Genomic DNA, 15,456 nt, shown 5'->3' with positions numbered 1-15,456 from the left:
CTGATTTGCCTCTGGGTTACAGAGACACGCGTGGGAGACATGAGTAGAAAAATAGCTCCTGCCTTTATTCAAGTCCTGTCCCCTGCCTCTGGCCCCATCCCGCTTCCCGTCCCCGCGGTCTCCTGTGGCCAGAAGCAGCTGTCCAGGGCGGGCTGCAGGGCCCGGGACACTTGATCCGCTCTCTCCGCGAGCCGCCTCGAGCGGAGGGCGCCGGGTCCCTGTAGGGTCCTCAGGAAGTCGGGCAGCTGTGAGGGCAGTGAGAAGACCGGCACGCTGCGGAACAGGGCGGGCACGGCGTCCGGGGGCAGCAGTCTGTCGAAGTAGGCCCCGATGTAGCGGCCGGGTGCCCGGCCCTGCAAGAAGTCTGGCAGCACGCAGCTGAGCGAGGCGGTGAAGGCGTCGTGCGGGCCGTGTGCCCCGGGCGCTGACGCCGCATCCTGCAGCCACTCGTGGCACATGGCCACGGCCCCTGGCGAGAAGAGCAGGACCACCACGCCGCCTTCCTGGAGGGTCTGGCGCCGCTGCGCGTGGAACCAGGCCAGGGGCCCCTGTGCGCTCAGTTCGCGGCGGCTCCACAGGTCCACGGCCACGCGCAGCGGCAGCTGACACAGCGCTGACGCCAGGGCGCCCACGAGGCGCTCGAAGCCTGCGTCGTCGGGGGAGTAGAGGAGCAAAGCCGTTCGGCTCCTGGCGGCAGCCGCTGCAGGATAAAACAGAGTGGGAGGGGAGACATGAGCTGGCCGGAGGCCCGGCCTGCCCGGGGGCCGCCACCCGCGGCTCTGGCTCACACTCACCCCCTTCAAGAGCGTCCTCCTTCAAGAGCCTCAGCCACCCTGTTAGGGGAGAGGAGCGGAGGCAGCTGGTGAGCCCAGCTGCCGCCTTCTCCCGGCCACCTCCCAGGCCCACTTGAGGAGTCCAGCCCCTGGGGAATCGCTCACCTTTCACGTGGTCCTTTTTGACAAGGAGGAGAAGGAAAAGCACAGCGGCAAAAAGTAAGCAGGCCAGCCACACCAGGGCCCAGCGCTGGTGGGTGTCTAGGAGACCCAGGGGAGAAGACAGGCTTGTTAGAGGCCCCCCACTTCATGATGGAGAAAAACTGAGGCTCAGAGAATGTGATTTGCCCCAACTCCACAGCTCATAGGGTCAGAGCCAGTGTATGAACAAAGATCATACATAGATGTTGTGTGTGACTTTGACTAAATGACTTCACTTTCTGTCTCATTTCACCTCTGTAAAACTGAGATAACAATTGTATCTACTTCCTAAGATTGTGAGAACTACATGTATTAATATACATAAAGCACTGAACGCAATGCTGGGCATAGTAAGCGCTCAAGTATCAGCTAATGTTACTGCCCCCTAAGCCTCTGGTTGCTTGACCCATGACCTCACTCTCTTGGATGACTGCAGCAGCCTTCTAACTGGTGTCCCTGATCTTTTTTTCTTTCTTTTTTTTTTTGGCCACCCCTCGGCATATGTTGTTCCTGAGCCAGGGATCAGATCCCAGCTGCAGCTGTGACCTATGCCACAGCTGTGGCAACGCCAGGTCCTTTAACCCACTGTGCCAGGCCAGGAATTGAACCTGCATCCTAGTGCTGCAGAGACACCACAAATCCTGTTGTGCCACAGCAGGAACTCCCCTGATCTCTCTCTCTTTTTTTTTTTTTTTTTTGCCCCTAATTCATTACCACATGGCAGCCCCAGAGATCTATTTATCTATTTATCTATCTATTTATTTTCTTCCCAGAGAGCTTTTTAAAAATACAAATTTGAGGAGTTCTCTTGTGGTGCAAGAGGTTAAGGCTCCCACATTGTCACTGCAACAGATTGGGTTGCTACTGTGCTTCGTGTTAGATCCCTGGTCTGGGAACTTCCACATATTGTGGACGTGGCCAAAAAACAAAACAAAACAAAAAACAAAACAAAAATGATTATAGCCTCTCAGGAAGTTCCTGCTACTCTTAACATCCAAATTGCTTACGTTGGCTCCCAAGGCCGTAGGTGGCCCTTGGATCCTCATCTCATGACAGAAGCTTGCCTCCCAATATCCTCCAGCCACCCTGGCCACCTTGGAATTCCTCAAAAAACCATCCCATAGTCTTCACAAAAAGCCATTTCTACCCTTTTCACCTAACTCAGAGTTCAGCTCCAGCCTTTCCCCTGAACTCCTTACCCCACCTAGTAAGGTCCCCATTATATTCATTCAGGGCTTTGGACACTTCTACTTTATGGTAAATGCTTCAATAGCTCTTCTTTTTTTTTTTTTTTTCGGTCTTTCTTAGGGCCACACCCTCAGCATATGAAAGTTCCCAGGCTAGGGGTTGAATTGGAGCTGTAGCTGTCGGCCTACATCATGGCCACAGCATCTGATATCTGAGCTGCATCTACAACCTATGGCTGCAGCTTGCAACAACACCAGATCCTTAACTCACTGAGCAAGGCCAGGGATGGAACCCGAATCCTCATGGATACTAGTCAGGGTCTTACCCCGCTGAGCCGTAATGGGAACTCCAGCTCACACTTTCTAAATGACTGTTCAGCAAATATTGTTCTAGCTTCTATGGCTGGCATGGGGCAGGGACGTGTCTTTGGTGACGCTGGGATCCCTGAAAGTGGTCCCTGTGGTTTTCGAACTAATGAAGCATTGACCCTCCAATCTTAGCCAGGAAAGGGCAGGCCATTGTGTGTGCTACCCCCAGAAATGTCAATCCCTGTCAAGATTCCAGCTCCTGGTACAGAGAAGAAGGGCAGTTCTCATAATACTCACACTTGTCCATGGGGCAGGCCCAGAGTGCTCCCAGGTCATCATCCCACAGCTGTAAGACACAAACAAAACTAAATCCAGGGCCTTCAGCTGGAGGGTCGAGACCCTCCAAGTTCTAGTCCCAAATTTCCAGCCTCCCACACTCCCCTACACACAGAAGGTTGTCACAACCTTCCCTGCTTTTATTTATGCTGTGCCTGCTTTCAGGACTGTCTTCCTCCCCATGCTGCTTGGGCCCACATGAAGAGACCCTTCCTTGAAGCTCTCCCTGGAACTCAAAGCTTAGCACAGTGGTTATTGGCTGTCTTAACCCAATGGTTATCTGTTTGCTGGTTTCTAGGCAGCAGTGAGCAACTTGGGGGTCAGGAACTATGCTTCTTCAACTCTTAGCTTCCCCAGGGCTGGACACAAAAGAAGCAAAAGGTGGTGGGTAGTGCTAGAGGGACAGTGAGGAGGCCCCTGCCCAGGAAGACTGAGAGTCTCCCCAGCGCCCTCCACCAGGCACAGAAAGAGGTAGAAGAGGCTGGAAGACAGAGTTTGAACCTGTTGCCTCTGGACATTGGTGGGTAACCCTCCTGCCACCTACTCACCTGCAGACACTGGCCTGACTGCAAGTCTTGTAGTAGCTGCTCTCCAAGGCGAGCTGCCCTCTGCCAAGCCAAGGGGTGGGAACTGTCACCTAGAGATACCACATCTAGGACACTGCCAGACTACAGCTGGGTAGAATAGTGGGGGTGGGGGTGGGGGAGCGTTGGGAGCCTTGAGAGGCCACTGAAAACAAGGCCCAGGTCTGAGTCACCCTCACATTCCCAGAGACCAGCACAGGGTCTGGCACAGAGGAGGGGAAACTGAATAGAGTGAAAATTCAAGGTCAGGCTTGAGATGGAGCTGGACAGGTACATGAAGGGTCCCCCCCACCCCTCACCGTGGAAGCTCTGCTGAGCAGTGGGGTGCAGCCACTGGGTTCCAAGGCACAGAGTGATCTGTTGTCCTGGGAATCTCTTGTCTCCACCAGCAGCATGTCATCTTTGAGGGGCCCCAGGGAGTCTGGAAGGGGTAAGAGCCCACTCTGAGTGAGACTCAACCTGCTCCGGGCTGCCTCTCACTCATATCTGGCCTTCATTCCCAGAAGCTGGCACTTTCAGGGCCTATTGCAGTGCACTCACCAGTCCACAGGCACTCTTGAAGCTGTAGCTTCTCCCAGGTGCTCACCTGCTTAGAAGGGAACAAGGTTAGGGTCAGAAAGAAAAGCAAAAGCTGAAGCCAGAAAAGCCAGAAGAGAAGTGACAGACAAAAGGAGGCTTGTCAAGTGGAGGGGGTGGTCTAGACTCTGGACCTGACCTTAGGCAGATCTGGGTTCAAGGCTGAGTAATTAGGAATCTCTCCATCTCTTTCAGCCTCAGTCTTGTGAGGTCATCTGTGCTAATGGACTTTTATGACCCTAAATTAGCTCTTTTCATTTCTGATAGAGCACTTTATACATTCCCTCCTCATCTAAGCACCTTCTCAATGAGGTCTCATCTGACTTGCCTCTCTTGAAAATGCAACTCCTATCCTCCTTTATTCTTCCCCACCTTTTCCTATAGAATGTATATATGATTTTACCATACTGTATACTTTACTCATTATGTCTATTGTCTGCCTTTTTCTGTTAGAACATAAGCTCTATAAGGGTGGGAACATTTGGTGGTTTCATTTACTGACATATCTATCCCAAGTGCTTAAAACAGTGCCTGGCACATAGTAGTTGCTCAATAAATCCTGAATTAATTTTTATAACCACCCTCTGAAGTTGTAAAGCAACCCATACCTACAGGTAGGGAATAGGGTAAGTATAGCAATAATCAAAACGGCTAATATTTACTGAGTATTTAATTTGCGCCAGTTGCTAAGGTGAGGCACTTGTTGAAGCTTCATAAGCACTCTAAGGAGTAGTTACTATTATCATCCCCATTAAACAGATGAAACTGACGTTCAGAGAGATGAAGTGCCCAGGGTCCCACGAACTGCTAAAGTAAATGTGGAACTCCTTTGCTCCAAAAACCCAACGATAAGGTGGATCCAGAAGACCTTGATTGGGGATTCTTGCGGGGCAAAGGAGGGGTAGCAGGGGGAGATGGGGTCCTGCCCCCAGCTCTCTGGCGCCCCCTTCTTGCCTGGATGCAGACGTTGGGGTGACCTTTGAGCAACGGGAACTTAAGAGCCTTCTGTGGAAAGAGGGTAATGGCTGGGGTCAGGAAAGGCGCGCCCCTGGGCTCCCCTTCCTTTCCCTACCCCCGGAACCTCCTGCTGCTTCGCTTACATTCACGGTGACATTTGCTCGGGGCAGCGGCGGAACCAGCGGCTGGCAGGGGCCCCCATCCTGTGCCTGCCAGCACAGCGTGGCCTCGGCGGGCAGGGAGCACGGCGCATCCAGCCGCCAGCCCTGCGGAGGCAGCAGCTGCAACCGGGCTGCACGCCAGAGGTTCCTGTGTGCGCGAGGGTCTGCAGAGAGAGTCAGGTCACCGCGCGCCGGCAGGCTCCCGCCTACCTCCCTCCCACCCCGGCAGGGCGGGTCCGCTCACCCTCCCTAAAAGGACAGATGCTGGTCCTGACGGAGTCGGGTTCCAGAGGCCACACCTAGACAGGAAACAGGGCTCCACAGTCAGTTCAACCCAGCCAACCCTCTGCTAGGCCCTGAGGATGCATTCATTCAGCTCAGTCAGCCCTCCCTGGCCCTCCTTATGAGCTATTCCGCATTCTTGAAACAAAAATATTTGGGGAAAAAAATCCAGAAAACTGCAAAAAGCAAAACTTGAATTTGCCTGAAAGAAACTGTTTACATAGCATTTAAATTGTAATAGGTATTACAAGCGATCTAGATATGATTTAAAGTATAGGGGAGGGAATTCCTGCTGTGGCTCAGCAAAAACGAATCTGACTAGCATCCATGAGTAGGCAGGTTCCCCATCCCTGGCCTTGCTCAGTGCGTTAAAGATCCGGTGTTGCTGTGAGCTGTGGTGTAGGTTGTAGACGTGGCTTGGATCTGGTGTTGCTGTGGTGTAGGGCAGCAGCTGCAGCTCCGATTTGGCCCCAAGCCTGGGAATTTCCATATGCCACACGTGCAGCCCTAAAATGCAAAATAAATAAAATAAAATAAAAGTATATGGGAGGATGTATGTTATAAGTAAATACTACACCATTATATACAAAGGACTTAAGCATCTGAGTTTGGGTATCTATAGAGGTCCTAGAACTAATCTCTCTGGAATACTGGATATGGAGGGATGAGGTCTGTGTTTCACAAACATTTGTCCTGGTCTTTCTGCCCTTTGCAAGGCCCTAGAATTGCACAGATTTATTCTTCCAGCAAACCCGATGCCAACATCTGGCAGCATCTTCACTCAACACTTTTTTTTTTGGCCACAGGCACAGAATGTGAAAGTCCCCGGGCCAGGGGGCAAACCTGCCTCACAGCTGCAACCTGAGCCACAGTAGTGCCAATGCCAGATCCTTAGCTTGCTGCACCGTTGGAGGGAACCCCATTAACACATTTAATTTTATTTTAATCTATTTTTTGGGGGGGCCCACACCCAGGCTCACCCACTGAGCCACAACAGGAACTCCCATTAACACATTTTAAATGAGTACCTACTCATTTAGCACTAGGTAGTCATAGAGACATTCAACAATTAAATCCACAGTTGGAGAGTTTTGTCATGGATCAGTGGTTTAAGAATCTGGTGTTGTCACTGCTGTGGTTCTAGTTACAGCTTTGGCCCAGGAACTTTCATATATGGGCATAGCAAAATAAATAAATAAATGAAATTTTTAAAAAATCCACAAGGAGTTCCCGTCGTGGTGCAGTGATTAACAAATCCGACTAGGAACCATGAGGTTGCGGGTTCGATCCCTGCCTTTGCTCAGTGGGTTATGGATTCGGTATTGCTGTGAGCTGTGGTGTAGGTTGCAGACGTGGCTTGGATCCCACTTTGCTGTGGCTCTGCTGTAGGCCGGTGGCTACAGCTCAGATAAGACCCCTAGCCTGGGAACCTCCATATGCTGCAAGAGTGGCCCAAGAAACAGCAAAAAGACAAATAAATAAATAAATAAATAAAATAAAAAATCCACAATCACTTTGTAAGAATCTACTAGGTGCCAACCACTGTGCTAAGTGTTAAGGACACATACATTTATTCTTTCAATAAACTTTTTTTTATTTAACATCTGTACCTGCGGCATATGGAAGTTCCCACAGCTGCAGCAGTAGGCCTACACCATAGCCACAGCTGCATCTGTGACCTACACCGGCAGTATCAGATCTTTAACCTACTGAGTAAGGCCAGGGATCAAACCCACATCTTCACCGAGACCATGTCAGGTCCTTAACCTCCTGAGCCACAATGGGAACTCCTCAATAAATTTTTTAGGTGTACCTCTTCTGTGCTTTGCCCTGTTCTAAGCAGTAGAGATAATATACTAATTTATTCAGTAAAACTTTTTTTTTTTTTGGCCTTTTGTCTTTTTAGGGCTGCACCTGCAGCATATGGAGGTTCCCATGCTAAGGGTCTAATAGGAGCTGTTGCTGCCAGCCTACGCCAAAGCCACAGCAATGCCAGATCCGAGCTGTGTCTGTGACCTACACCACGGCTCATGGAAAGACTGGATCCTTAACCCACGGAGCAAGGCCAGGGATCAAACCCGAAACCTCATGGTTCCTAGTCAGAGTCATTTCTGCTGCACCAAGACAGGAACTCCTTATTCAGTAAACCTTTAAGAGCTCTACAATGTGACAGGCACTGTATTTGGCAATGAGGACGCTTATGTCGCAGCAAACATTTCATGAGTATCTGTTATGTGTCCTGTTGCTATGCTAGTAAATGGAATTTGACTGACTGATTCATTCATTCACTTAATTAGCACCCACTACATGTGAGGCATTATACTAGGCTCTGGGGAATAACTAAATTTGAATAGATATTATTTCCTTGCCTTTAAGGAAATTACAAATTCACAGCTGTAGTAATGAAAAAACATGTATACAAAAAAAAAATTTTTTTTTGTCTTTTAGTGTGACACCCATGGCATGTGGAGGTTCCCAGGCTAGGGGCTGAATTGGAGCTGTAGCTGCTGGCCTGCGCCACAGCCATAGCAAGGCCAGATCTGAGCTGAGTCTGTGACCTACACCACAGCTAATGGCACCACCAGATCCTTAACCCACTGAGTGAGGACAGGGATCAAACCTGCGTCCTCATGGATACTAGTCAGATTTGTTTCCACTGAACCAAGTCAGGAATTCCCAAATATGTATATAAATTAATAAATCAGGGAGTTGCCCTGCGGTGCAGCAGGTTAAGGATCCCGTGTTGTCACTGCAGCGGCTCTGGTCGCTGCTGTGATGTAGGTTCAATTCTTGGCCTAGGAGATACTGCATGCCGCAGAAGCAGGAAAAATAAATAAATAAATAAAATTAAAATTAGTTCATAAATAAGTCACTCATTTATTGAGGGTATGTTGTGTGCAAGAAGAGACAGATGCCCAAATAAGAAAGGAAATGATAAATGACAAATGAATAGGGAAAGACAATAAATGCAAGTTGAGCAAAAGCTTTGGGAATGAGGTGACATTTGAGCTGGATGGATCAGGGTGTATGGAACAGAAGTGAAGGCATTTCAGGTAGTGGGAATAAGAGACATTCATGTCAAAGGTAAAACAGATGGAACATGATATCCAATTAAATGTATAATCAGAAGGAGATTGTATTATTACAACATATATGAGCTGGAAGTGGCACACTTCCTTATTATAGCCCTGTGAGGCTGGTACCCTTATTCCCATCTTACAGACAGGAAACAGACTCAGAGAGGTGAAGTGACTTGTCCAAGTTCACGCAGCTAGCAAATGGCAAGAGTCAGAATTTAGGCCAGTCTAAGTGCACAGCACATGCTCTGCTCTCCAGGGGAGCACAACAGGGAACTGGAGAAGCAGAGGAGGCCTTCAAGGGGGCGATGACATCTGAAGAGGGCCACGAAGCACAAGTAGGAGTCCTGGGATAGAGGACCAGGAAGAGCATTCAGGGCGTGCACAGAGAGAAGACATAGGACAGCAAAGCTTAAGGGAAGGCCAGTCCCCCTAGGGAGTCATGGTTTTCACCTCAAAAATGGATGCAGAGGGTAGGGATGCAGGAAGGTGAGGCCAAGCCCTCTCACCAACTCCCTGATCCCCTTCCCCAGGCACCCAGCTAGACTCTGCTCCTACCTGAATACAGAGGCAGGGAACCAGGTCTGTGTGGTTCAAGGTAATGGTCTGTGGCCCAGTCTGTGGGATAAGCAGAGGGGGAGAAGTTAGAGAAGATGAGGAAGAAGAAAGCTGGAGGCCAAAGTTAAGGACACCAGGAAGGCAGCTGTCCCCCACCAAAGCTCCCTGTTTTGAGGGCAGGAGGCTATGTCCTTTCCAAGGGTCCCCTGCGATAACACACTTGCAACTTCAGCAGGGGTACTGCCTGCAGTGGGAATGGTCTTGGCAGGGGGCTTACCAGGTTTCTGTGCCACCAGGGTTTTGCAGGGCCCTGGGTCTGGTTCCAGTACAGGGAGAGGCCGAAGCGCTGTTCCTCAGAGACGTCCAGCACAAGGCGCACATGGTCGCCATCAGCAGACACGTTGAGCCAGGGCAGGGCTGTGCGGGAGGCACAGAGACTTTCCTCACCTTTTGTGCACATGGAAGCCTGGGTCACACCCACCTACTGACCCTTTGGAGTTTCCTTCAAACTCCTGAGACTAGGAGTCCCCTAGAGGGCAGAACCTATATCTCTATCTTGGACCAGACTTGGGCCGTAGCCCAGGACGGAGCCCAGGTAGGCCCTACCATGTGGCCTTGAGATGGCTCTTCTTGCTTCTCCCTCTGCAGCCAGAAGGAAAATAAATCTTTCCCTTTGCTCAGAACTTTCTGATGTCCACCCCCGCCCCCCATCACTCCCAGAGTGAAAGCCAGAGTCCTTACAATGACTTGCAAGACCCTACCCAATCTGGCTGCCGTGACCACTCTTAAGTTAATTTCCTAGCCTGCCTGTCCTTAACTAACCTGCAGCAGACACACTGTCCTCCTTACTAATACTTAAACATGCCAGACACACTCCTCCCTCAGGCCCTTTGCAATGTCTATTCCCTCCACACAGAACCCTCTGCCCTCAGATACTTTTTTTTTTTTTTTTTAAGGGTCACACCAGTGGCACATGGAGGTTCCAAGGATAGGGGTCAAATCAGAGCTGCAGCTGCTGGCCTACACCACAGCCACAAGCAACACCAGATCTGAGCCATGTCTACGACCTACACCACAGCTCACAGCAATGCTGGATCCTTAACTCACTGAGCGAGGCCAGGGATAAAACCTGTATCCTCATGGATACTAGTCAGATTCATTTCCTCTGAGCCACAACGGGAACTCCATTGCCCTCAGATATCCTCATGGCTCCTCCCTCACTTCCTTCAGGTCTTTTGCTCACTCAGGGCTACAACTCCCAACCTTCCTACTCTCCCTTCCCTGAATTTTCTCCATAGCACTAATTACCATCTAACTTACTACATATTCACATCTCCATGTGTTTATTGTGTCCTTCGTTCACCCCCACCCTGACCCTGACTTCCAGCTGAAATGTTGGCTCCATGAAGGCAGGGATTTTTGTCAGCTTTTTTTAATTGGTTTATCTCTAGTGCCTAAGGCTATACCTTGGGCAGGGTAAATTACTCATTAAATATCTGTTGAATACATGGATTAAAACCTACCAAATTAATAAAGACAGGAAGTCCATGATGTGTACCTGTGTTCTCAAAGCTCTGGTGGTGGGTAGTATTAATTGAATTACCAAAGGGGCATCAAGCTTTAAGTTTAAGAAACCAAATAGAAAATGAAGTGGAGGAGTTCCTGTTTGGTGCAGCAGAAACAAATCTGACTAGGAACCATGAGGTTGCAGGTTCAATTTCTGGACTTGCTCAGCAAGTTAGGGATCTGGTGTTGCCATGTGCTGTGGTGTAGGTCACAGATGCAGCTTGGATCCTGTGTTGCTGTGGCTGTGACGTAGGCTGGCAGCTGCAGCTCTGATTTGACCCCCAGCCTGAGAACCTCCATATGCCACAGGCATGGCCATAAAAAGAAAAAAAAAAAAAAGCATCATAGTGTTTATATCTCAGTAGGGCTCGAGGTTATGCAAGTGTACACATATGTAATAATTAATTGAGGAGTGTGGGTTAAGGATTCAATGCTGTCACTGCAGCAGCCTGGGTTATTGCTGTGGTATGGGTTTGATTCTTGCCCCAGGAACTTCCTCATGCCTCAAGTATGGCCAAAAAAAAAAACAAAAAACAAATTAATTGAACTGGACATTAAAATTAGTGTATATGACACATTATCATTTTTTTTTGTTTGTTTTTTGTCTTTTTTAAGGCCACATCCACAGCACATGGAGGTTCCCAGTCCAGGGGTCTAATCAGAGCTGTTGCTGCTGGCCTACGCCACAACCACAGCAACAGCAACACCAGATCCAAGCCACATCTGCAATCTACACCAGAGCTCACGGCAACGCCAGATCCTTACCATCTAACTTACGCACAACCTCATGGTTCCAAGTCAGATTGTTTCCGCTGCATGAAAATGATGGGAACTTCCATTTTTCTTTTTTTTAAAACACATTTTCCTGTATGTATGTTTCACCATGAAAGTAAAGAAACTAAAGGAGTTCCCACTATGGTGCAGCTGGTTAAGTATCTGTCATTGCTGCAACTGTGGTGTAAGTCACAGCTGTGACTTGGATTTGATCCCTGGCCCGGGGACTTCCATATGCTGTGGGTGCAGACAAAAAAAGAAAGAAAAAAGAAAATACAAAACAAACAAACAAAAAGAAAAATAAAGTCTGATCAGCACATGGTATCATCAAAACCCTCAGCTTCTTAGCCCTCATTTTAAGGTTTAATAGTACTTTTATTTTTATATATGAGGGGTGCACCTAATCTTGACAATATCTTGGGCCTCTAGATGTTCCTGGTACTAATGAATATTTGTTGTAAGGAGTGAAAGATTCACCTTGATAGTCTAAGTGCCTGACACTGAGTAGGAGCTACTGCAGTTCATGTGTGATGAATGAATGAGCCCTGTGAGCCCCTGGGGTGGTGGTCAGACCTAAGTTAACTCCAAGGGTCCCTCACTCTCCAGAACCAACCCCTCCCTCCTCCTAGCCCCCTGGCCCCAGTCCCTACCTGAGCACCGCTGGATGCTGTCCTGGACGTCAAGACCTCTGCAGTCTGGGGAGAGATCACAGAAAAGTCTTCAGTGGGATTGGGGGCCAAAGGAAGAAAGAGGGCAATCCAACCCATGGGGAGCCCTAGGAAGGGCTCCCTGTGCCCTAAGTGCTACCCACATCTACTCCAGTGCCCACAGCAGCTTCCCAGACACAGGGAAGTAATGTCACCTGGGAGAGAGGAGGCAGGAGGCACTGGCTGTGGGGAGGATGGGAGGGAGAGTGCCTGGGAGTAGAAGGGAGTGAAAGCAGAAGGGCAGTGGCCAGCGGGGAGAGAGACTAGGGGTCTAGCACTGGGGAGCCCTGAGGCTCTGGGGCTACTTACCAGGCAGCTGCTGTGTGAGATTGAGTTCCTTCTGGTACCTGGGCTGAGTGTAGGACCAGATTCGTACCTCAGCCCCCAGGGCAGCCTCGAAGCAATCAAATACTATAGAGCCCTGTGAGGAGAGGGTGGCAGGAGGCTGGTGGTATGGGGCTCAGAAGGGAGGCCAAGGGCTCTGTGCTCCTCTCCATGGACCGCTCCTCTCACCCGCTGCCCTATTCCCAACCAATGACTATTTCTACTACATGGCCCCAAATTTTGCCACAAAAGCGTCCTCAAGGGCTTCCAGTTCTAAAGCACATGCACTCAGGAGGGGTGGGAGCTGGACTGGGATAAGGGCCTCACTCTTTGAGTCCCTGCCTCATCCCTGCTCTTCCAGGTCATATGACAAAGCTAAGGGCATCAGCCATGCCAGTGCAAGTGTGGGAGTCCCTCCCCACAGAAGTGGTTCTCACACCCAGTGCCTCTATGATCTCATGATTACTCTGTGACTGGGGGCCAGCAGGTGCTCTCCCATTATTTTCCAGTTAAGAGGATATTGGCTGGGGCCTGGGGTGGCAGGGGAAATGAAAGGTTTGAGTGAGCAGCCCTCTGAGGTCAGGAGAAGCCCCAACACCCGCTCCACAGTGTCACATGGGACAGACATGATATGGCAGGAAGTCCGCAGACGTGAATCCAGCCCACAGACTTTCCCTCTACAAGCCTCAGCTTCTCTCTCTGGAGCAGGAAGGTAAAAATCATGCCTCACTCATGAGGGTAGTATTGAGGATTATAAAAAAAAAAAGGAAAAATCAAATTTTCTGAGACCCTTCTGCCTTGGGCATCATACCAGGTATTCTACACATAGCAACTTGTTTAATTCTCATAACTGCTATATGAGGTAGGACTATTCTTATTATTTTTTTATTTTTATTTTTATTTTATTGTCTTTTTGCCTTTTCTAGGGCCGTACCCACGGCATATGGAGGTTCCCAGGCTAGGGGTCTAATTGGAGCTGGAGCCACCGGCCTACACCAGAGCCACAGCAACGCCAGATCTGAGCCGCATCTGTGACCTACACCACAGCTCACAGCAACACCGGATCCTTAACCCACTGAGCAAGGCCAGGGATCGAACCTGCAACCTCATGGTTCCTAGTCAGATTATTAACCACTGATCCATGACGGGAACTCCAAGGTAGGACTATTCTTATTCCCACTTTACAGACAGGAAAACTGAGGCATCAAGGGTGGAAAGGACTTGCCCACAGCCTTGCCAGAATCAGGACTTAAAGAGATAATGCATGTGAAAGTGCTTCATGAATTCATGGTAGAAGGCTGTTATTGTTATTATTATTTCGCATACCACAGACTGACCAGGCTGCACAAGGGCAGCAGGCACTTGCACCTCCAGCAGGACGCAGCGGGCAGTAGGGTAGGCCTGGAAGGACAGCACCACATGGGCCTGGAGAGAGGCTGTGAGCAACAGGGCAGGGTGTCAGTCAAGGCCAGGGGCCCTGGGCAAGGCTCTGATGAGGGGCAGTTGGGCCAGTGAGGTTCTCTTCACCATTCCTAGGATCCTCTAGCCCTGGGTCAGGTGTTCTTCCAAACTCCTCTTCATCTGCAGGTTCTTCCCAGGACCCTGGAAGGACCCGAGAGCAAGGCTCAGGACTGGTGCCCGGCTCTGGCTTTGGCTTCCTTCCAAGAAGCCCAGTGCTAGGAACAAAGGCCAGGCCTGGGGGATGGACCTGGCTGACATGGGGGTCTGTTGGACAGTGTGCCTCAGGAGAATGCTGAGGATGCCTGAGAATGCCTGATAGACCCCCTGGTCCCCATGCCCATCCCACCCATAGGCTCACCATGCACAGCCAAGTGGACAGCCACACGCACACAGAGGTCGCAGTCGGTCTCCTTGTGGCACCTTAGCACCAGTTCTGTCTGCAGGAGTGTGGGCACCAGAACAGGGCCTGGGGCAGACACAATGCCCCCAGGCAGGCACAGCACATCACCATCTGTGCATGAAGGGTAGGGTGGGAGCTGAAGCTGTGCAGACCCACAGTCTGATTGCACCTGACACCCCCAGAGGGCCAAGGGGCTTTGGGCTCTTCCTGGGTTGAGGGCAGGAGGTAAGGGCCCAGGACTGAACAGCTCCCCTCCCTTTTGCCAACCTGGGATGGTCTTTTCTCTCTAAAAGTAGCTCTACTCACCCCAGAGGTGGCAGGAAAGGCCCTAGGAAGGAGGTAAAGATGAATCAGAGTTTATGAGCTCCAAATCTAACCATCTTTCCCTGGCTGGGGTCCCCAACTCGCCCCCTCCATCCCCGTTCTTCTGGGGCTCCCTTTCCAAGTCCCTCCCAGAAGAAGACAAGACCGAGTTTTTGCCCCCTCCCCATTCTTCTCTTACCCCATCAGCACCCGACAGACCAGCCAGGGCGGTTCTGACAGTGATGGCAGTGACATGAGCCAGGCTAGGGCCTTAACGGCCGCAGGCTGAACCCTGAGCCTTCCTCAACCCTCTGGGGGCCCCAGACTCACCGGAGAGCAGCGGGCAGCGTCCTGAGGCCCCACAACCCTCTCTAGAGAGAGGACCACAGGGTTTCGGCCCAGTGCCAAGGACAGAAGGAACCAGGGCACAGGCATCTTCCAGGTGCCAGGCAGCACCCAGGCCTGAGGCCCTGTCCTGCCCCCCCAAGGGGGGGGCAGACACCACACCTCTGCTCCCACTCAGCCCTGCGCCTGTGGGCAGGAGGGGCCAGAGTCCCTCCCTGGCCTTGGGGTCAGCGCTGGCTCTCCTCTCCCGGGAGTCCTGACTCCCGTCCCAGCCAGAGTGCTTTCGTTTTGGCTCCCGGCAGGCAGCCGGCTGTTCCCGCCCCGCCCTGTCCCTCCCACCAACACCAGGCCTGGGAGCCAGCAGCCCTGAACTGGAGTGGCAGCCTCACCCCCTCCCTCTTTTCCCCTCCTCCTCCTTCTCTGCTGACACCTGGCTGGGAGGGGCCGCCTGGAGAGGGCGGTGGCCTCAAGGCTGAGTAAGGGAGCTCTTACTCACGCTGGGGATCCCTAAGGAGGAGGGCTCCACAGAGGGGCCCCAGACCCAGGGCAATCCTGGGGCATTTCCCCTTCCCATG

General features: G+C 51.0%; 1 protein-coding gene across 4 annotated transcripts; it reads right to left on the bottom strand.

The window, feature by feature from the left end:
* Window positions 1-44: 44 nt before the first annotated feature.
* On the bottom strand, window positions 45-15,153 carry IL17RC (interleukin 17 receptor C). Of its 4 annotated transcripts, none has more exons than XM_047780518.1 (19): window positions 14,867-15,153; window positions 14,540-14,561; window positions 14,192-14,344; window positions 13,900-13,974; window positions 13,699-13,808; window positions 12,358-12,469; window positions 11,992-12,036; window positions 9,279-9,418; window positions 9,002-9,061; window positions 5,329-5,383; window positions 5,067-5,248; window positions 4,921-4,971; window positions 3,931-3,976; window positions 3,690-3,811; window positions 3,355-3,414; window positions 2,768-2,816; window positions 939-1,034; window positions 795-833; window positions 45-700 (listed from the first exon to the last, which is right to left on the bottom strand). In XM_047780518.1, the coding sequence occupies exons 1-19, from the start codon at window positions 14,969-14,971 to the stop codon at window positions 69-71; spliced, it is 2,154 nt and encodes a 717-aa protein (XP_047636474.1). In that variant the 5' UTR covers window positions 14,972-15,153; the 3' UTR covers window positions 45-68. The 4 variants fall into 4 exon arrangements, with proteins under 4 accessions (XP_047636474.1, XP_047636490.1, XP_047636483.1 ...); XM_047780534.1 differs by having other exon boundaries at window positions 12,358-12,400; window positions 14,867-15,118; XM_047780527.1 differs by lacking the exon at window positions 795-833 and having other exon boundaries at window positions 14,867-15,118.
* Window positions 15,154-15,456: the final 303 nt, after the last annotated feature.

The sequence above is a fragment of the Phacochoerus africanus genome, chromosome 1 (genome assembly GCF_016906955.1).
Source record: "Phacochoerus africanus isolate WHEZ1 chromosome 1, ROS_Pafr_v1, whole genome shotgun sequence".
Taxonomy (NCBI): Eukaryota; Metazoa; Chordata; class Mammalia; order Artiodactyla; family Suidae; genus Phacochoerus; species Phacochoerus africanus.
This window is presented reverse-complemented; position numbering and strand designations above follow the sequence as displayed.